This window comes from Sarcophilus harrisii, chromosome 3 (genome assembly GCF_902635505.1).
Source record: "Sarcophilus harrisii chromosome 3, mSarHar1.11, whole genome shotgun sequence".
Classification (NCBI taxonomy): domain Eukaryota; kingdom Metazoa; phylum Chordata; class Mammalia; order Dasyuromorphia; family Dasyuridae; genus Sarcophilus; species Sarcophilus harrisii.
In genome coordinates this window covers 413669382-413693583 of record NC_045428.1, presented here as the reverse complement: position 1 = coordinate 413693583, position 24202 = coordinate 413669382, and the positions used below count along the sequence as shown (strand labels likewise).

Here is a 24202-nt window from a genome sequence, read left to right as displayed (position 1 = left end):
GAACCTTCCACTAGATTTTATCATTTAACTCCCTGACCACTAGAAACCCTAATTTCATTTTGGTTCTCTAAATCTAAATCTCATCAATATCTTGTACTTCCAAAGTCACTACAAGCCAAATAGATAACAAGAACCTCTCCTACTAAGATTTTGTCAGTTTACAGTACACTGAAGCTTTTCAATAGTAAGATACATCCTTTGAAACTTCTCTATTTTGTTTAACCATTCTAATTGAAGGTTAGGCTCACTTCATTGAATTTGATCCTGTTTACTTTGTCCTGAAAATTATAGTTTAACAAACAACTCTATTAAAAGAGACCATGGATAAAAATTATGTTCTGTAATATCATTACCAGCTAGCCATACTTATCCTTCTCTCAGTTCACTATACCAGCACAACTGATGATTTTCAAGGAATGTACTGTTCTAAGCAGTTTTCTCTACAATATTGAGACTTTGTTTTACATGTTACCATAATTTAATGTTTGACAGTGGCTTTGTTCTAAAAATCTTATCAAATACAAAATGACACATGCTGTAAATTCATGTTATAAATCTACAAGACCTTCTTTATATATACATATATGTATGCATATATAAAGACATGCTGTTTGTGTTGTGCCTTTTTTGTTGTTGTTGTTCCAATGAATTTATAGCCTAAGAAAAAGAAAGCAGCATTCTGAAGATATTCAAGAAATGATTTTTTTTGTCCTCATTCCATTATGTCTGCTCTTGTTTCCTTAACTTGAACATTTTCACTTCCTTTTTCAACAGAGTTAAACAAAAACTGCTTCTGGAACAATGACAGTCCCTGGAATATTAATGAAGAAATCTGTTCTTTTGTCTTCTAATGACTTTAGCACTGTGCTCAATTTATATTCAATTCAACTGAACAAGGCATCTTTTCTATTGACCTCATTTCGTTGAACCCCTATTTACTCTCCTCAGGCAAGTAAGGCTACATAAACAGCTATTTTATCAACTGTAAAAAATAAAAATGACTTTAAACCTTTGATCCAGTCCATTTGCCTCCCTAGATCAAAGAAAGTAATGAACAAATGGACATAATTTCATGTAATGAATATCCTCAGGGGAAAATTGATCTTTCGATGAAGGGTCAACTTTTCTTCATCCCTATTTATGATATTTGAAATATGTATTAAAAGTAAATATTAATTAAAATAAAATATTAATTATTATTACAATTTAAATATGTAAAAATGACAATGCAAATGAGTGAAAATGAATCCACTTCCTAATTAATGGAAGTTCATTAGCTCGCTTAAAACTTGAAAGTACAATTTGCAAAACTTCTCCAGAGAACATGCTGATGCCCTGGAGGCCTATGAGAATTAATATACCTCCTGAAGTTCTTAATTTACACCTAGTTTGCCTACCTGGCAGGATCTGTCCCATATTGTATAAAAAAGATAAATACTTCATCGTTATTTGCTCTTTTCCTCAGGCTACAGAGCTTAGGAAATACTATCCATCTTATCATATAGTGCTATTCAAATCTTTCTCCTGGAATATGTAAAAAGGATTTCTATCCCATAAAAACATCACCCTTGAATTCAATGTTTTTCTCTGACAGCATTCTGTATTTTTCTCATATCCTATTACTTCGTTTTTAGTTATTTGAGATTTTTAAGGCAAAACATATATCACTTCAATACACATACAAATATATGCATCTATATATACACATACAGATATATTAGTTATATAGTTATTGTATTATAATTTTATATGTAATTATAATAGTTGTAGTTAAGGAAAATTCTTTGACTACAAAAAATAAGGAAATTCTGGGGCCAGAACAAGAGATTCTTGTGTTTTAGGGGACTCATTTTTTTCCTTCCAACATTATGTGTTGCTGGTAATGATTAAAAACATTTTAGTAAGCAAGGAGTATAAAACAGGATATCCCAAAAGTCTCAGTGAAGTTTTAAGTTATTGAAGTTTAAAACTGTACTAAGACTTTGGGGACATACTATATGATCATTTTCTTAACACTAAAAATACTTTAGTACATTATAAACATCCTGAATGTTTCCACATACACCCTTTTGCCCTTGCCATTTATTGAACCTGTAATTGTTAGGAGTTATTCTATAAAATGTTCTCCTAGTTCTGCTTACTTTTTGTCAATATAAAGAAGCCTCACTGGGTTTTTCTGAAACTATATCCCTCACCATTTCTTATACCAAAATAGCATTCCATTATAATCAAGTACCACAGCTTTTTCAGCCATTTCCCAATTGATGGCATCCTTTCAATTTCTAATTCCTTGCTACTCTAAAAAGAGCTGCTATAAATATTTTCTACATATAAGTACTTTTCTTTTTTTTCATCTTTTTGGAATACAGATCTGGTAGTGGTATTGCTAGGTCAAAAGGTATATGTAATTCTATAGCTTTGGGGCATAGTTCCAAATTATTCTCCATAGTAGTTGAATCAATTCACAACTTTATCAACAATAATATCAGTGCCACTATTTTTCACATTCCTCTTGGCATTTGTCATTTTTTTCCCCTGTCATGTTAGCCAAGGATATGAAGTGATACCTCAGAGTTGTTTTAACTTGCATTTCTTTAAATGGTAATTTAGAACATTTTTATATGACTATAGATCACGTGATTTCTTCTTTGGAAAATTATTTGTTCTCAGCCTTTGACAATTCACCAATTGGAAAATGACTCATTTTTATAAATTTGGCTCAGTTTCCTATATATTTGAGAAATGGGGCTGTTATAAGAGAAATTCGATGCAAATGCCACCATCATCGCCAGTTCCTTATTTTCTTCCCGTTTTGGTTGTATTGGTTTTGTTTGTATAAAATATTTTTAATTTCACATAATCAAAATTGTCCATTATACTTCCTCTGATTCTCTCTGTTTCTTGTTTGATCACAAATTCTTCTGCTATCCATAGATCTGATAAGAATTTATGTGTAAATCATGTACCCATTTTAATCTTATTATATGCAGAGAGATATTGGTCTATACCTAGTGTTTGCCAAACTGCCCTCTAATACATTTCATAATTATTCTTTAATTCACAATTAATCTTTAAAAAGACATTATATCAATCCCACCTTACCTGGATTTCTTTATAACATGTTGTTAGGTTTTAGAGAAAATGTCTTCTGTCAAAATTAAATATTTTCATTAATTTTGACAAAAAAGTAAAAACATATTGTCTTTATTCATTTTAAAGGTCACATAACTATTATTTACTCTTATTCTTTTTAACATGAGAAGGCAGCATAATGTAGTAAATAAAGGTCTTTCCTTGGAATCAGGATAATTTAGTTTTAGGTTTTGCCTCTGACATATATCATGCATAAATGACTCTGGTCAAGTCATTTACCCTCTTGGAACTTCCAGGCATCTCCAGGAGACTGTACATTATAGACAACTTTTAAAAATGCTTATTTCATTACTTCTAAATATTCTAGACTTCATCAGTATGCCTATCCTTCACAAAAGCAGCATTTACACATTTGTATTAATAGTCCCAAGTCCAGCCCACAGCCCCTTCACACTGATTTTGTTTTTGGTTTATGACACTATTTATTGGGCTTAGTATGATTTACAACTTCCTAACACATCATATCAAATAATTCATCATGTCTTTGAAACTTATCAAATTACTTTTTCTGTTAGTTTCCAGTTATGATTATTAGCAAAGAAAGCTAAGGACTAAAAGAATAAGTTTTGTTAAAACTCTATTAGGGAAAAGAGGATGATCAAAGAAGAGAGAAGATATAATGTTGACAATAAGGAAGAGGCAGAACAACTAAATGTCTATCTTGCTTCACTTTCCTCTGCCAAGAAGAATGATTTTTGGATAAGAAAGAAAAACATAATGTAGAATTGAGATTGAAGATAAATCTGTTGAGAGTAAGAGAGAATATAGCTTCACCTCATAAATTCAAGTGATCAGCCTTGGATAATTTTAAAAAGAACCTTGTGGTTATGATTGCTGACCCACCATCAGTGGTTTTTGGAAGTACAGGAGGATCAAATTTACTGCAGAATTGGAAAAGGGCAACTGTCTGGATTTTCAAAAAGGAAGTAGGGGAAAGAAATGAAGTCAAGAAACAGTTCATATACGTGACTTCAGTTTCTGGCAAAATTTCAGAATTAAAAATGTGGCATGTGAACATAAAGAATTGCAAGTAGGGATTACCAAAATACCCAGAGGGCTTCATCAAAATGAGGTTGTGCCAGATGAAAGGTGGAAGGAAGATGATGATGAATCATGGTTGGGTGACAGATAAAAATAGTAAGCTCTCATCAATCAGTAGATGGCATATCTGTGGTGGAAGCTGGATGTTTATTTGATCAGGTGCCAAAAGTGGTTGCAATAGGGCAATATGGTGAGAGTTAAGTGGTGAAGCACGACTTTGTCTGAGGAGTAGCTATATATGATGAGTTCATAAGGTAAAGTTCAGCTACTGTAAGTGATGCATAGAACCCAGAACTTGGCTGGGGAGAATTCCATTCTACTCTGTTCTGGTGCCACATATCAGAAATTACTTTGATAAATGAGAGATTCTCAGAGGAGGGAAGCTAACATTGTAAAGAACTTGGATTCATGCCATATCAAGGTTGTTTGGTGCAATTGGAGTTGTTTATTCTGAAAAAAAGAAGGCTTCTGGGTAGATAAGTGAAAGAAGAACATGATAGCTTTCCTCTTAAGTATTTAAAACCATTCTTATGTGAAAGAAGGATTAGGTTTGTTCTGTTTAGCTCCAGACGGCAAAACTTGAAGTAATGGAAATTTAAAAGTTTGTATTTTGTTCTAGAGGTATGTCTTACTATAGATAAATGAGCATGAAATTGATAAAGGCAGGCTAAAAGATTATTTTAAGAACTATGGGGAACTAGAGATCATTACTGATCACAAAATAGAAAATTTTGATTATACCAACTGAAAAGTTTTTGTACAAACAAAACTAATGCAGACAAGATTAGAAGGGAAGCAATAAACTGGGAAAATATTTTTACAGTCAAAGGTTCTGATAAAGGCCTCATTTCCAAAATATATAGAGAATTAACTCTAATTTATAAAAAATCAAGCCATTCTCCAATTGAAAAATGGTCAAAGGATATGAACAGACAATTCTCAGATGAAGAAATTGAAACTATTTCTAGTCATATGAAAAGATGCTCCAAGTCATTATTAATCAGAGAAATGCAAATTAAGACAACTCTAAGATACCACTACATACCTGTCAGATTGGCTAAGATGACAGGAAAAAATAATGATGATTGTTGGAGGGGATGCGGGAAAACCGGTACATTGATGCATATGGTGGAGTTGTGAACGAATCCAACCATTTTGGAGAGTAGTTTGGAACTATGCTCAAAAAGTTATCAAACTGTGCATTCCCTTTGGTCCAGCAGTGTTACTACTGGGCTTATATCCCAAAGAGATTATAAAGAAGGGAAAGGGACCTGTATGTGCACGAATGTTTGTGGCAGCCCTTTTTGTAGTGGCTAGAAACTGGAAACTGAATGGATGTCCATCAGTTGGAGAATGGCTGAATAAATTGTGGTATATGAAAATTATGGAATATTACTGTTCTGTAAGAAATGACCAACAGGATGATTTCAGAAAGGCCTGGAGAGACTTACACGAACTGATGCTGAGTGAAATGAGCAGGACCAGGAGATCATTATATACTTCAACAACAATACTAGATGATGACCAGTTCTGATGGATCAGGCCATCCTCAGCAACAAGATCAACCAAATAATTTCTAATGGAGCAGTAATGAACTGAACTAGCTATACCCAGAAAAAGAACTCTGGGAGATGACTAAAAACCATTACATTGAATTCCCAGTCCCTATATTTATGCACACCTGCATCTTTGATTTCCTTCACAAGCTAATTGTACAATAATTCAGAGTCTGATTCTTTTTGTACAGCAAAATAATGTTTTGGTCATGTATACTTATTGTGTATCTAAGTTATATTTTAATATATTTAACATCTACTGGTCATCCTGCCATTTAGGGGAGGGGGTGGGGGGGTAAGAGGTGAAAAATTGGAACAAGAGGTTTGGCAATTGTTAATGCTGTAAAGTTACCCATGTATATATCCTGTAAATAAAAGGCTATTAAAAAAAAAAAAAAAAAAAAAAAAGAACTATGGGGAGGTCATATTAGTGAGGCAAGAGACCAAAAGGTGGGAGTGTAAGTCCAAATGGTGATAATGTTGAGAAGTTTTGAGAAGTCAAGTGAGGAATTGGCAGATGGTTTCAGTCTCACTGAAAAAGGAGGAGGTTAAATCTTCTGTCAGTGTGATGATTGAAAGTATATCTGGTATCTTGATAAGAAACAGAAAGATGTTACAACATTCATTATGGAAGATGAGCTAGGGAGTCAACAAGAGTAGTTTAAGAATTGCCAAGTAGCTGTTAGGACTCAACTGAGGTTAGGAAAGCATTTGATAATTTAAATAAACTGCTTTCCCAAACTTGCTCATTTCAATTAAATAGTGTGTAGGCAGGACCAGCTGATCCCACAGTTAGATAGGGTTGGTCTGAAAGGGCAAGAGAATGAGTTTTCTGTTTGATAAGGAATAGCCAAAATGAAGGTGGAATGAATGACCTGAAGCCATCTGCATCAGTGCTTGCAGACCTTTTTCAAAAATCTGAAATGAAAATTACATTCCTCTTCCCTGTTTTAGATCAGAACTCAGAGATTGAGGACAGAGGGCAGATGTGTATGCATGCACATGTATGTGAGTGTATCTGCCACAAGTATTAAGTAATAAGACTAATTTAATCCTTCCTTTGCAAAATCACATTACTTTATAATCTTAGCTTACAAACATACATATATTAATATTTGTTCAGTTCATTACTATGCTTTTAAAATGAGGCATTTTATAATATTCTTATTCCCCATATGAACTCAAATGACAAGAATAAGTACAACAACTCAATAACACAGTACAAATCTGCAAAAGCCACAATAAAATGGAAAATTCCCAGGCTATAAATATCAAAAAATGAAACTTTAAAAAAATTATCTCATCACTACTAAAAGACCAGCCATTTAGTGTGATGTAGTGCTTTTATTGATTTAGTGCAATTTTACTTTTATTTTCCCTTTGGATGACTTTTTTGTCCTCTCTCCATATAATGGGCCCTTTTCATTTTTTTTTTTTTTTAGAGTCATGGACAGAGCTGGGATTGAAATCTTCTGCTTTTTTTATTATAGCTTTTTATTGACAGAACATATGCATGGGTAATTTTTCAACATTGTCTCTTGCAATCACTTCTGTTCCAACTTTTCCATTCCTTCTCTCCACCTTCTCCCCTAGATGGCAGGCAGTCTCATACATGTTAAACATGTTAACGTATATCTTAAATACAATATATGTGTACACGTTTATATAATTCTCTTATTGGACAAGAAAAATTTGATTCAGAAAGATAAAAATAACCTGGGAAGAAAAACAAAAATGCAAGTAGTCCACATTCATTTCCCAGTGTTCTTTCTCTGGGGGTAGCTGGTTCTATTCATCATTGATCAATTGGAACTGAATTGGATCTTTTAATTGCTGAAGATATCCACTTCCATTAGAATTTATCCTCATATAGATTGTTGTTGAAGTGTATAATGATCACCTGATTCTGCTCATTTCACTCAGCATTAGTTCATGTAAGTTTCGCCACGCCTCTCTGTATTCATCCTGCTGGTCATTTCTTACAGAACAATAATATTCCATAGACCTGTTTCATTTTTTTTTCCCCTTTCCTAAGTTTAACTGATTTTTTCCTGATTATCCTTGTTTGGTAGAAAAATTCAGGTATCTCCAAGGATATGAGATAACTCACTTGGGGTATTTAAAACCTTTAATATAAGTTGACTCATATATCAACTAATTGGCCTCAAATAAGAGTCAGTTTACTGGTTTTTTCTACCTCTAGAATTCATGGAATAAAAATTGGCAAAGCCTATTTTTAAACCTTTTATAATGATCTAAATTATTTTACTTGCTACATCTATGGCAACTAATTTTTTCAGATTTGCATCATTCTTTCTCTATGATGTCTGTGAAGGGGTATTTCCTTTCTTTTTGTTAACACTATTATCACTCTACTATAGTCTATCATTTCTGTTTGTCTATATTCCATTAGTCCTCTAAGTGGTCTTTCAACCTCTACTCTCTGCTTTGTCTGATCTATCCTTCATATTGTTACCAGAATAATATTCCTCGGACATATATCTCTCCTCTGTTTAGAACTACTCAAAAGCCCCCTGTAGTCTACTAAAAAAAAGTTCAGATTCATTACTTTGACATGTAAGAGTCTTAACATTCTGGTTTCACCCTACTTTTTAAATGATGTCAGCAAACATTTATCTCATGTTATTCCCTAACATGTACTTTATTTTCTGCTAAACTGGACTATCTTTTGTTATATACATAGACATAGGCAGACACACAAACACATTCACCTGGAATTCACTCACCTTTGCCTTTTAGAATTTCTAGTTTCCTTTGAACCACAGGTCAAATAGCAATTGCCATGTGAGACCTTCCCTAATCTAATTGTAATATCATTTGCACTCACTTATTTATGTGTGTGCTATACTTTCAAGTAGAATGTAAATTTCCTGAGGACAAGTACTGTTTTGTTAACTTTGTAGCTCTAATATCTAGTACAGTGCCTTTAATTTCTCATTGTTTGTTAAATTAATGAATGTTCAACACTTTCCAGACTTCATGCCTTTACATGAACTATTTCCTAGATCCTTATTACTGTCCAGGCTACCAGCACAGCTTCAGTTGCCCAGATTTACAACCTTGATATCCCTCTTGACTTCCTTTTCTCCTTACATTCAATCAATGTGTAGCCAGATCTTTCTTTTTCTATCTTGCATAAGTCCCCTTCTCTCTTCTCACACAACCATCATCCTGGTTTAGGCTTTCAACATCCCTTATCTGTAGCTGGCTGGCAGAATAGAGCATTGGGCCTAGAAAGGTACATTTATCTTTCAGAATTCTAATATAGTCTTCAAATCTTATTACCTATGTGTCCTAAGACAAATCACTTAAAACCTGTTTGCCTCAGTTTTTTCATCTGTAAAATGAGCTGGAGAAGCAAATGACAAGTCACTTCAGTATTTTTGCCAGAAAAACCCCAATTGGGGTCACAAAGAGTCAGATATGACTGAAAATAAAGTCAAATCTTTCTTTGTCTACATCTCTTGCGTAAGTCCCCTCATCTCCTTTAACACAGACATCACCATGGTTCAAACTTTCATGACCCCTTACCTTCCCTCTTGCAATAATAGCTTTCTAATTAGACTCCCTAATTCAATTTTCTCCCCCTTCCAAACCAAATTCTATTTAGCTATTGAAGCGATTTTCCTAAACTGTGATTTCGATCTATAATTTAAATGCCTGCCATCAATTAATACTAGGATCCTATAAAATTGACTTATAATGATGATTTAGACAAGATAAAACCAATTCAAAGATGTCATAGGAACAGAGCATTTAGAACTATATATATTTATATATAGTCTCATTCAGTTTCTATCAAATATATCATACAACAATATTAATATTGCTAAAATAATTTCATCTCAATGCTAATATGAAAAATATTTACTTTAGAGTGAGATTTAAAGAAATATAACTCTATATTTAATAACATATCCTGTTGATTCTATCATCACTAATCTATTTTAATAGGTGTATGTTAATATCTTTTCTTTATACTTATATTTCTCTCAATCTCTTTCCCTTCCTGGCTCATGGAGGCATCCCTTACATCAAAGGGGTTTTTTAAATAAAAAAGAAAAACTACTCCAGCAACACCAATCAATACACAGGAGAGAAAATTAAAATTATATTTGATTTTCCATAGGAATTTATGAAGGAATGGAACAAGGGATGTCATTTTATTATCTCTTATTTGTAGCTACACTGCTTATCGATTTGAATTGTCTTTAGAACTGCATTTTAGTTAGACATTCAAGTTTCCAAAATTAGTAGATTATCCCCAGGTTTTGGCTTCTGCCAGCAAATTGCTAGCAATATTAGAAGGACTAAAGTCAGTTTGACATCTAAGGCTCTTAACAAAGCCTAAACTCTATTTCTCTTGTAGAAGTCCCATGTCTACATATAATTCTACTTTTTCATCATATATACTAACCAGATCGGGTAGTTTTTCAAGATTCTCTAACACTTTTCAGAAAAACCTTTCTTTGAAAAATTCAAATTCTTTTCTTTCATGAACTTAAAATGCATTTTACAGAGTTTAATTATTGAGGTCCTACTTTAAGGAATGTATTTTGCAAGGTACTGCAAAAGATACACAGGTGTGATGGATGGAACTAATTGGCAACACTCTTATTTCATGTTCAATTTTAGGGCTATATCAGACACTTTTAAATCACTAAATAGTTAACCAAAAGGATATTCACTGTAGCCCAAGAAGGATATGCAACAAGGATGTAATGATACTTAACTTGAACCTTATTAGACCCTTATTCTCATTTTTTAAGGAAAAGTTTCTGAGCAGCAACTGGACATTAGGGCAAAGATGGTGACTCATACAGCAAGAGGCCAGAAAGAAACAATTCATATACTGGTAATTCATAATCAGGAATATATATAAGATTTATATATATAGGAATATATATATATATAAGATTTAACAGCTGTAACATTAAAGGATTGGAGATCATGGAATGTGATGTAATGGAAAGCAAAAAAGCTAGGACAACAGCCAAGAATTACCTGATGAAATTGAGCATAATACTTCAAGGAGGGGAAATGGTCATTCAATGAAATAGATGATTTTCAAACTTTCTTAAGGAAAAGACCATGTAGTCTTCAGTACCCACTACATTACCGAGACTTTTTTAAAAAATCTATCAGCATTTCTCTACAATGTGGATGACACTGACAACTCTTTCTTCATGTGACAGGAACTAATTTTCCCTAAAAAGAGACAAAATTGTCTGGGATCTCATAAAAAGATATAGGAATTAATTTCAAAGAATGTATGATTTGATAGAGTAAGATATATATAAATTATAGGAAAATAACTATAATATAGTAATAATAATAATATAATAGCCATAAAAGAGGTGCCAAAAAGTGCTATGGGTATTCTGAGATGAGAAAAAAAAAGGTCCATTCAGTAGGGTCAGGAAAGATTTCATGGAGAAAATGATAGTTCAGCTATAATTTTTAAAATGTGTAGAATTGAGTTTTTTGGGAGCCAATATAGCAGAGTAAACAGTAAATTACCATAACTCTCCCATGTTAATTTCTGAACAACAATAATATAGTTCTCCAAAACAATTGCTGGAATAGCAGAACCAGCAAAAAGGTGAGGTGAAACAATTTAAGTTAGAATTGGGAAAGTGGAACCTAATGACTCTATGAAACATCAAGAATTAATCAAACAAATTCAAAAGAATGAAAAAATAAAAGAAAATGCAAAATACCTCAGTGGGAAAACAATTGACCTGGAAAATAGATACAGGAGAGATAATCTCAAAACAATTATCTGAAAGCTATTATTAAAAGGAAGACCTGTACATAATTTTCAAGAAATTATCAAGGAGAACTGATCTGATACCCTGGAATCAGAGAATCAATTAGGCATTAAAAGAATCCACCAATCACTTCAGGAAAAAAGATCCCAAAATAAAAATTCCAAGGAACTCCAAGCCAAATTTCAGAACTATTAGGTCAAGGTGAAAATACTGCAATGTGCCAGAAAGAAACAATTTGAATATTGAGGGTCCATAATCAGGATTACACAAAATTTAATAGCTTCAACATTAAAGAATTGGGGCTTATAAAACATGACCTAGCAAAAAGGCTAGGACAACAACAAGAATCATCTACTTGGTGAAATTGCACATAATTCTTCAAGAAGGGGAAATGGTCTTTCAATGAAATGGATGGAAAAACAAAATTAGTCTCCAAAGTTGAGACTCAAGAAAAGGCAAACATAAAGAATTCAATGGAGCTCAAGTGTTTATATCCCTCCATGAGTAGCTAATATTTGCAATTATTAAAAATTGTGCCACTAAAAGTGCAACTAGAAGGAATATACCTAGACAGAGGGTGTGAGTATAATTTGAGGAAATTACATAAAAATAATTATGGGATGAAAAAGAGGAGTACACTGGGTGCAAAAAGAAGACAAAGATAGAATGGGCTAGATTATTTCACTTGAACAGGCATAAAGAACTTATATTACAATGATGTGAAAGGTAGAAGGGGGGTGATGGGCATGCTTGAACCCTACACTTATTGGTGTTGGCTCAAAGAGGGGAAAATATGCATAATCAGTTGAATATAGAAACCTATTTTACCTGGAAGTAAAATAAAAGCAAAGATTAAGTAATGGAATCTGGGAGAAACTTATAGAAGAGAGGACAGACTTGGGGAAGTGATAGAAGCAAAACACTTTCAAGGAGGGAAAGGGTGAGAGGAAAGACAAGATAAATGGGAGAAATAGAATAGAGGGAAATTCATAATTATTAATCATGACTGTGAATGTGAATGAGATGAATTCTGCCATAAAAAGCAGAATGGCTCAAAAACCAGAATCCTACATACAATATATTGTTTACAACGAAACACATGTGAAACAGAGAGACACACAGAAAATAAAAGTAAGTAGCTGGAGCAGAATCAGTTGAGGTTAAAAAAAAAAGTAGCAATCCTGATCTCAAACAAAGCAAAATAAAAATAGTATCTAACTAAAAGAGATAAGGAAGGAAATTATATCTTACTAAAAGTATTATAGACAATGAAATAATATCAATACTAAATATATATATATATATACCAACTAGTATAGCATCCAAATTCTTTTTTGTTTGTTTTTTGCTGAGGCAATCGGGGTTAAGTGACTTGCCCAGAGTCATATAGCTATGAACTGTTAAGTGTCTGAGACCAAATTTGAACACAGGTCCTCCTGACCTCAGGGCTAATGCTCTATCTATTGTACTACCTAGCTGCCCCCAGCATCCAAATTCTTAAAGAAATTAAGTGAGTGATAGGAAGAAATAAACAACAAAACTATATTAGTGAGGGATATCAACTTTACCCTGTCAGAACTTGATAAATACAACCAAAAAGTAAACAAGAAAAAAAAAAACTAAGATGAATAGAATATTAGAAAAGTCAGATTATGAGAGACAAACTGAATGGGAATAGAAAAGAATAAACCTTTTTCAGTAGTACATGGTATTTACATAAAAACTGAGCATGTATTAAGGCATAAAAACTTCAATATCAAATGCAAAAAGGCAGAAATATTAAATGCATTCTTTTTTGATATTAATGCAGTACAAATTACATTCAACAAAGAACAGTTTAAAGATAATTTAAAAATTATTGAGAACTAAATAATCTAATTCTAAAGAATAAATGGGTAAGAACAAATCAAGAAATAATCAATAGGGGTAGCTAGGTGATGCTGTAAATAGCACCAGCCCTGAAGTCAGGAGTGCCTGAGTCTCAGACATTTAACACTTCCTAGCTATGTGACTGTGGGCAAGTCACTTAACCCTAATTGTCTCAGGAAAAAAAAAAGAAAAGAAAGAAACAATCAATAATTCCATTGCAGAGACTGGCAACAATAAGACAACATTCCAAAATTTATGAGATTCAGCCAAAGCTGGGGAAAATGTATTTCTTTAAGTTTTTACATTAATAAAATAGAGAAAGAACAGGACAATGAATTAGGCATGCAACTAAAACAAAAATGAGAATAAGAAATAAAAAATTCCCAGTTGAGCACCAAATTGAAAATCAAAAATAAAATTAATAAAATTATAGGTAAAAAACTATTGAGATCAAAAATGCTACTAGGATTTGGTTTTAGGAGGAAAAAAAATAATAAAATGTATAAGCTATTGATTAATTTAACTAAAGAAAAGAAAAAAGAAACAAATATGAAATCACCAATAATGAAGAAGATATTAAAGCAATCATTAGGAAATATTTTGTCCAATTATATACCAACAAATCTGAAAGTCTGAATGAAACTGATTACCAAAATATAAATTACCTAACTTAACAAATCAGGAAATAGAATGTCTAATCCCATGTCAGAAATTGAACAAGTCCTTAATGAACTCCCTAAGAAAAAAAATCCCCTGTGCCAGATAGATTCACATATAAATTCTATCAAGCATTTAAAGAATAATTAATTCCAATACTATATAAACTGTGTGGGAAAATAGGCAAAGGAGTCTCACCAATCTTCTTTTATGACATAAATATGTTGCTGATATTTAAATAAAGAAGAGCAAAAATAGAGAATAAAAATTATAGACCAATTTCCCTAGTGAATATGGATTCAGAAATTTTGTACATAATTGTAGCAAAGTTATTACACCAATATCTTCAAAGATTATACAATATGACCATGTAAGATTTATAGCAGTAATTTAGGGTTGGCTTAATATTAAGAAAAATGTCAATATAATTGATTGTATCAATAACAAAACCATCAGAAATCATGTGATTATCTCAATAAATGCTAGAAAAGCTTTTGGCAAAATACAACACCCCTTCCTTTTAAAAAACACCAGATAATATAGGAATAAAGAGAGCATTTCTTCAAATGATAAGCAGTCTCTATCTAAAACCAGCAGCAAGCATTATCTGTAATGGCCATGCCCAATAAGATCATGGGTGAAGAAAGGATGTCTATTATCACCACTATTATTCAATACAGTTTAAATGTTAATTATAGCAATAAGAGAAAAAAAAGGAAATTGAAGAAATTAGAATAAATGAAGAAACAAAACTCTCTTTGCAAATAGTATGATAGTGTACTTAGAGAACCCTAGAGAATCAAGTAAAAACTACTTGAAATAATTAACAACTTTAGCAAAATTGCAAGATATAAGATAAATCCACATAAAAAAATCAGTGCTTCTTTTTATAACCAATAAAGCCTAACTGCAAGAGACAGAAAGAGAAACTCTATTTAAAGTAACTGTAAACAACATAAAATACCAAGTCTACTTGCCAAGACAAACCTAGCAATTATATGAATACAATTATAAAACTTTTTTTCTACAATTGCTTTTAGGTAGGCTGAGTCAATATAATAATAAAAAAATTTATACCTAAGTTAATTTGCATATTCAGTGTCTCACCAATCAAACTACCAAGTTATTTTATAGAGTTAGAAAAAAATAACAGCACAATTAATCTGGAATAATTTAATGAAAAAAATTATCCAAAGGAAAGTGGCCTAGTAATACCAAATCTCAAGCTATTTTATAAAGCAGTAATCATCAAAACTATCTGGTATTATTATAAATGGTCAAATTATATGAACAAACAATTTTCAGATGAATAAATTAAATCCATTTATACTCATATGAAAAAAAATGCTTTAAATCACTATTGATTAGAGAAATGCACATTAAGGCAACTCTGGGGTATCACTTCACACCTCCAATTGGCTAAGATGACAAGAAAATATAATAATAAATGTTGGAGGGAATGTGGGGAAACTGGGACACTAATGCATTATTGGTGGAATTGTGAACTGATCCAGCTATTCTGGAGTACAATTTGGAACTATGCACAAAGTGATATAAAACCATGCACATCCTTTGACTTAGCAATGTCTCTACTAGATTTGTATCCAAAAGAAATAATAAAAGAGGGGAAAAGACTCACATGTACAAAAATGTTTGTAGCAACTTTTTTTGTCATGGCAAGGAAATGGAAGTTTAAAGGATGGCCATTAATTGGGAAATGACTGAAATGAATTATGGTAAATGGATGTAAAGGGATACTATTATATAGGAAATGTTAAGCAAGCTAATTTTAGAAAAGTCTAGAAAAACTTACATGAACTGATGTTGAGTTAAATGAGCAGAATCATGAGAACATTGTACACAGTAATGCCAAGATTGTGTGATGATCAGTTTTAATAGACTTAACTCTTCTCAGCAATATAGTGACTCAAGACAATTACAATAGACTTTGGATGGAAAATGCCATCTACATTCTACTCATAGAGAAAAAACTATAGAGACTGAATATGCATGAAACATCCTATTTTCACCTTTTTGTTTTGCTTTTTTTTTCTTTCTTGTGTTTTTTTCCCTTTTGTTCTGATTTTCTTTCCCAACATGGATAACATGGAAATATGTTTTTAAATGATCATACATGGATAATTGATATCATATTGCTTGATGTCTTGAAAAGGGAAGAGATACATAAGAAAGAGGAGGGAAAATTTAGAATCCAATTTTTTTTCTTTTTTGAAAATATCTTTTTATTTTTTCAAATATTCACCTTTGTAAAACTTTGTGCTGCAAATGTTTCTCCTTTCCTCTTCCTCATCTCCTTTCATAGACAACAAACAATCCAACATAGGTTAAACATGTGCAATTCTTTGAAATATATTTCCATATTCATTATGTTGCATAAGAAAAATCAAATCAAAAAGTAAAAGAAAAAAGCAAGCAAAGAAATAACATCAACCAGAAAAAAATGAAAATATTATGCTTTGATCCATATTCAGTCTCCACAATTCTCTCTCTGGATGTGAATGGCTTTTTCCATTCCAAGTATTAGAATTGCCTTCAAACACTTGATTGTTAAAAAAAAAAAAGAAAGAAAGAAAGAAAGAAAAAAAAAGAGCCAAGTCCATCACAGTTGATCATTACACAATCTTAATGTTGTTGTGAATGATGTTTTCTTGGTTTTACTCACTTCACTTAGCATCAGTTCATGGAAGTCCTGAAATCAGCCTGCTCATCATTTCTTGTAGAACAATAATATTCCATTACATTCACATACCATAACTTATTCAACCATTTCCCAACTGATGGGCATCCACTCAATTTCCAGTTCCTTGCCACTATAAAAAGGGCTATTATTTGCACGTGCATATATGCCCATGCAAAGGGTATGCACAGTTTGAAAGCCCTTTGGGCATAATGGAACCCAAAATCTTACAAAAATGGATGTTGAAAATAACCTTTACATGTAATTTAACAATAAAATATTAAAAAGAAAAAGCTATCTGGTACTGTCTAAGAAATAGAGTAGTGGGTCAGTACAATAGAATATATATAGGTATACAAAATATAGTAGTAAATGACCATATTAATTTAGTGTTTGATAAACCCAAAGATCCCAGTCTTTGGGATAATAACTAACTATTTGGCAAAAAGTAGGAAAATTGGAAAACAACAGGGCACAAACTAGGTATAAACCAACATCTCATACCATATACCAAGATAAAATCAAAATAGATATATGATTTAAAAATAAAGATTGATGTCATAAGCAAATTAGAAAAGAAAATAATAATCCACCTGTTAGATTTGTGAAGAAGGGAAGAATTCATAAATACACAAGAGATAGAAAACATAAGAAATATAAAATAGATAATTTTGATTATATTAAATTCAAAACTTTTACTCAAACAAAAAAAATGTAACCAAGATTAGAAGAAAACAGTCTTAACAGCAAGTGTCTCTGATAAATACCTCATTTCTCAAATATATAGAGAATGAAGTAAAATTTATAAGAATACAAATCATATATAAACAGTTGTCAGATGAAGAAATCAAAGCTATCTATAGGATATATGAAGAAATGCTCTAAATCATTTTTGGTTAGGGAAATGCAAATTAAAACAACTCTTAGCATTCAAACCTATCAGATTGACTAATATGACAAAAAAAGGAAAATGATAAATATTGGAAAGGATGTGGAAAAATTCAGACATTAATTCCACCATTGATGGAATTGTGAACTGATCCAACTATTAAGGAGAACAATTTGGACCTATTCTAAAAGGGCAACCAAACTATGCATACCTTTTGATCCAGCAATACAACTACTATGTCTGTAACCCCAAAGAAATCATTAAAAACAGGAAAGGACTTATGTGTGTAAAAATATTTATAGCAATCCTTTTCATGACAGCAAAATACTGAAAGTTGAGGGAATGTCCATCAATTAGGAAATGTGAACAAGTTGTGATAGATGAATGTAATGTAATACTATTGTGCTTATAAGAAAATACAAACAGGCAGATTTCAGAGAAACTTGGAAAGGCATGTACAAACTGATGCAAAGTGAAATGAGCAGAACCAAGGAAACATTGTATACACTAGCAACAACATTGTGTGATAATTAACTATGAATGACTCAGCTCTTCTCAGCAACATAATGGTCCAATACAAGTACAAAGGATTCATAAAGGAAAATGTTGTCTACATCCAGATAAAGAACTGATTGATTCTGAATGCAGAGTCCACTTTTTTCACTTAAATTTTGCTTTTTCATGTTTTCTTTTAAACTATTTCTTCTTTCACAATTCTAATAGGGACACCTGTTTTACATGACAGTACATGTACAATGTATATCAAATTGTCCCATTTTTGAAAAGAGGGAGGAGAGAAAAGGAAGAAGGAAAATTTGGAACTCAAAATCTTGTAAAAATGAATGCTAACAATTGTCTTGACATGGCATTGGAGAAAAATAAAATACTCTTATATTACAAAAAAAAAAATCCAAAACAGAGAATATCAGTAGATGAATAATTTTCTTAATCAATATGATCTCTGAAAAACTAATGATCTCAGTTTACAACTGGTTCAGAAAATATTTCTGGGTTCTTGGGTAACTGTCATAATAAATAATTTTAAACAACAGCAAAAAATGTGCAGAATTTTGAGGTGGAAAGAACAGTAAAAGTGAAAACATGGGATATCTTCAGAGAACAATAATGCAGTTTGGAAGTAAAGTAGAATTTATGTTAGGAATCACTTCAATAAAATATTGATGAAGCATTTCTGATATGTAAGGTGCTGTACTAAGCATTTTATAATAGGAAATAAAACCAGGAATATACATGAGAGCCATATAATGGAATATCCTGAATATTAAAAAAAAAAGAATTAAGGACTTCATCTAATAGGCAAAGGGAAGTCATTTAAGTTTCTTTGCTGTGGTTTTGTTTTGATTTCTTTTTGACCAAGCAATAACATAATCAGAACTATACTTTAGGTTTATTAATTTGGCAGCAATGTGTAAGATGAATGGAAAAGAGGAGTAATAAAAATTGGGGAAATCAATTTTTGTTGCCAATGTAAGGTCTAATCAGGGCCTAAAACAGTGAATCTAAAACTGGTGACAATGAAAACAGAAAAGACAGTATGGATACAAGAAATGTTGCAGACACAGAACACATTCTTTTCCAGTAGTCTATGAACTCCTTGGAGAAAAGTATTTTCATATTTATATGTCCAGAAGCTTAGCACAGTGTCTGGCAATCAACCAATCAATAAACATTTATTAAAGAACTGATTAGGATCTGGGAAATAAGGAAGGAGAAGTAAACAAAGAAGATTTGATACTGTTTAGCATAAAAATGACAGTATCCATTGATAAAAATAGGAAGTCAGGAAGATTGATTTGTTTGTTTGGTTTTGTTTTAAGAAAGGTGGTAACAATGTTTTAAAATCTGAACATTTTGTATTTGACAGTAAGATATCCAAGGAGGGATATGCATGAGACAGATACAAAGGGGTGACTTTTGTGAGAGTGGTTGGGGCTGGATAATACAGATTTAGAGGTGAAGATTGATTTGAAGGGGTAGCTCAAGTTTTTTTGTAAAAGATACTACAGAGAGAAAAAAATTAGAGGGAAGTGCCTGGGACTGAAGTCGAGGGGATACTTACATTAGGTAGACACTGGTATTTAAAAACCATGAAGGGAATAGAGAAGGACTAGACCTAGACATAGGAACATGACATAAACTAGTGAACTTTTTTTAAACATTCATTTTTGTCAAGCTTATTTGGTATAATTGATTCATTACACTGCCACATGACCTGGTATAGTAGATATAGGGCCAGTTTCAAAAGTATGAAGACCATTGTTCAAATCCTCTCTCTGGTACATACTAGTTGTGTGACTGAGCAAGGAATTTAAACTATTAGAACCCTGAACAACTTTTTAAACATTGAAATTTAAATTTTTAAATTTAGATATTGAAAGTAACCAATTGTTGATTTATAAAGTTTCCCTTTCACAGATAAAATCAGAGGCCTGAACCAAAAAAAAAAAAATATGAATATTATAAATATAAGTATGTTTATATGTACATGTGTGTATAATGCACATTTTTAATAATTATAGAAAACAGAATTGATTCTGCGTATTGCTTCTTTTTTCGGAAAAATATATGTATTTGGCCATGTATTTGGACCAGAAGCAGATAATCTAAAAGGAATCTTTATATTTGTCTTTGGAAGGATTATATATATGTGTATATGTTATAGCAGATTTACCCTTCTAATTATGCTTGGCTTAGGAAAATACTAAAATTAGTTCGAATTTCCTGAGCACACACTGGCCGGCTGGTGGGGGGGAGGTGACTGAGAATGTGCTAAGCTTGAAGTCATGGTAATATCTCTTCATATCTCCGGCTTTCCAGACACCCCATCGCAGAGGGTACAGTTTATTCTTGGAACCGAGGATGATGACGAGGAACACATTCCTCATGACCTTTTCACAGAGCTTGATGAGATTTGCTGGCGTGAAGGTGAGGATGCTGAATGGCGAGAGACAGCCAGGTGAGGATTTGGGGGCATTGTGTTTCTAGTCATTGGTAGTAATTCACGGTACAGTGAACATTTGTAAACCCCATTAAGGTCTGAAAAGGAGATATCTGATGGAAAGCATACATAACAACCAGCCCAGAGTATTACTATCTGATATTCTTCATCTAGATATGTATCATAATGGGATATAAATCAGAATGAAATGTGAAGGTAGTAATTATAGTAAACAGTGATACAAAATCAGCAGCAGCTGCATCATTGAAGACAAATGGTCACATATATTGTCTATCTTCAGCAAAAGATCAAAGCAAACATGAATTTACTTTCTGGGTTTATTGTATCTTTAGTTTCATCTGTCTTTTATTGTTGCTGCTAATTAAGTGAGTGAACATGAATGATAATGGGAGTGTAGAATCTTTGTGAAAATTATGAAATGTGGCAAGTCATAGATGACATGAAATCTTTGGTAGTGGCTATTTGAGAGGCATATATACATTCCAAAAAAATGTTTTTGGATAGATAGAGGAAAAATACATATATACATACACATAAAAATGAATATATCAAAATGTATGTATACATATGTGTATGTATATATGTGTGTATATATATATACATATATATTTATATATATATATATATATATATATACACTGTTCTATGTTATGTTATGACTATGCTATACTTTTGGTCAAATGAATGGAAGATGAAGAAAATGTGGGTTTATCATGCTGTTGCCAAAGGATCTGATTGATTTACCATATTTTTTCCCCTTCATTGATTGTGGGGTAAAATCTTTATTTTTTTAAAAAACCACACCATTTTAAAAGAATATCTTCCTTAAATTAGGTCTCTCTCCATATATATTGTCTAACTTACCAACTTGTGGAACACAACGCATTTTTAATATGAAAAATGTCCATCTAAAAAATAGTCATCAGCTCACTACAATGTTTGTGTATGTCTAATAAATGACTGCCTAAATAAAAAAAAAAAGAACTATAAGGCAAATTAATATTTTAATTTTATAACAATTTTAATTTTATATTTAATTTTATAACAAATTTAATTTTATAACAAAAATCAATGAAACTTTGAAATCTCAATTAACTGTAATCTAATATAGAATTCTGCCACCTGAAATGTCTGCCTCCTGTTTGACTAAGGATAATTCCTTTAAGCACTTCAGCCTATTTTTGTTTAAATTTTCATTGAGGTTGCTTTCTAAAATGCAACAGTAAACTTTTTTGCCCTAGTAATTACAGGATATTTCATGTCATTTAATCATTCTTTTTGTAATATTGTATCTTACATCACATCAATCTCATTATAAATGTAGAATCATAGAATCTTAGGGATGGGAAAGATCATAGAGATCATCCAGTAAACATTCCTTAGCCAACATTCTATCATATGGTCAACCAGTTTTCCAGTCATCAAAATTTCTCCTCTTCTTGAAACAATTCATTCCAGTTCAAACAGCTTTGATTTTTAGAAATTTCTTTCTTATTTAGAATTGAAATCTATTCTTTCTATTTCTTTCCTCTGGGGTAAATATTGCCTAAGTATTTAAAATTTTGTTCATTAATATTCATTCCCAAATTTATTTGCAAAGTAAAAATATCTGGTTCCTTCAACCAGATGATATAGTTTTATCATGCTAGAAATGGGAGAAGAAACAAAGTTAAAGAACAACAGTGACTTGTTCAGTCATACAGATAGTAAGCAGTCCAGCTGGGATTTGTACTTAGACCTTGTGAGTTCACAACCAGAATTCCTTACATTAATCTACATCTTTAGATCTTACTCATAGTTTGGCTTGGTTGCCAAAATTTTTTCATAGTTGGCATAATCAACACTAATCAGTTCACTCCCTGATCCAAGGCTCACTTTACCTTAGGAGAGCTTGCAGACAGGTTTTCTAGCATAGACAGCTATAATAATTCAGGAATCAGAAAGTTCAGTTCAGAGATGGCTGCAATAGTCCAGGAGTCTTGTGACAACTTAACCCTGTTTGCCTCAATTTTCTCATCTATAAAATCAGCTGGGGAAGCAAATGTCAAACCACTCCAGTGTTTGTCAAGAAAATCCCATGTGAAGTCATGAAAAGCCAGACATAATGGAAAAAAAATAATAAGTAACATATAAAACTTTTAAAGTTTACACAATAAGTCCAGTCCTTGCACAAATGTGATGGAAAAAAACTGGTATTATACTAGTTCATATGAACAAGAAGGAAGTAGGACTGTGAAGACCGTGTATTTTTAAATCAGCAGGAGTCAGGAATTCAGGTTAGGGGAAAATCGTCAGTCTTTATTCTCAGTGAAGAAAGATCAGAGGTGGAAGGGAATCGGCGATAGGAATGTGTGCAGCTGAGTCAAGGAGCTGAAGCCACATGACCAGCAGCTAGGAGAATGGAACCCAGGCCCAATCTCTCCCAGCTTCTCTTCCTGTCTCTCTCTGCCTCCACCCACCAAAATTGTCATTTCCTATACAACACATTAGGGCTTGCAAGGAGAGTGGGCAGGGACCATTCTTTATCCAATCATGTATATTAATAGAGTATAGCCCAATTACTATTTAGCCTCACTTACTTGGGACCTCAGTGCATTAACTCAAACCTCAGCCCATTACATAGGACAGTTAATTGATTAAAAGCTTAAAATAATACAACTCTTATAATAGCTCAAATATGTATAGCATTTGAAGATTTTTAAAAGAATTTTATCTGCATTCTTGCTTGATCTTTGTAACAACTCTAAAGGAGGCTATCATTCCCATTTAACAGATAAGAAATTGATATCAAGATTAAATGATTTGCTTTGATGTCTCACAGTTAGTTCTTAGGAGAAATTCAAACCCAAGCCTTTTTGACTCCATGTCCTGCCCTCAAGCCATTTACATGATATTTCTCAGTAACAATCAGTAATATTATGTGACTTCAAAAATACTGCAATTTTAGATGGAACTACAAAAAAGGAGAAATGGTAAAGATTCAAAATCATGGTCATCTCGCCATACTGTGCATTATTCAGTCTCATTTGGGTATATAGTTTTGTGCCACATTTTAAGAGGAACATTGGCAAAGTAGAATTCATTCATATGAGGAAGACTAAGATGACATGAGGGTCAAATAATGTGCTTCCAAGAAAAGAGGACTAGATTTGGAGTGAAAGTCTTTCAACATTCTATACCCATAGATTCAAAACTGTGAAATAAAGCTATTTAGTCACATTTCCTCATCTTTTTTTCTTAAGACAAATAGGAAATTTTATTAAATGGCATCTCATTTTATTTTTTCTTCAGTTTATGTTATTATAATCATTTGCAGCATTATTTTGGAGGACCAAGATGGGCTTCTCTGTCCATGTTTACTCTTAAAATGACCATGTGGGCAATGATTCTATGGCCAAATCCAATCCTCTAAATGCTAATTTTATTAGAGTGCTCCTATACTCGAAAACTTTTAAATGGTTCTTCTACTTTAGATATAGAATATCAACTCAGCCTTCAATTCAAAACCATCCACAAACTGATCACATATGACTCAATACAAATCCTCCATTCCCACCAGTCTGGATC

The 24202-nt window shown here is 32.2% G+C and overlaps 1 protein-coding gene across 6 annotated transcripts in view; it reads left to right on the top strand.

Moving 5' to 3' along the window:
- Nucleotides 1-24202, top strand: part of SLC4A10 (solute carrier family 4 member 10) — a 361700-nt gene that overhangs the window by 193392 nt on the left and 144106 nt on the right. For all 6 annotated transcript variants that reach the window (XM_031960579.1, XM_023499232.2, XM_023499231.2 and 3 more), the window contains exon 4: nt 20494-20632. In XM_031960579.1, coding sequence (XP_031816439.1) covers nt 20494-20632 — 139 coding nt within the window. The remainder of the gene's footprint in view (nt 1-20493; nt 20633-24202) is intronic.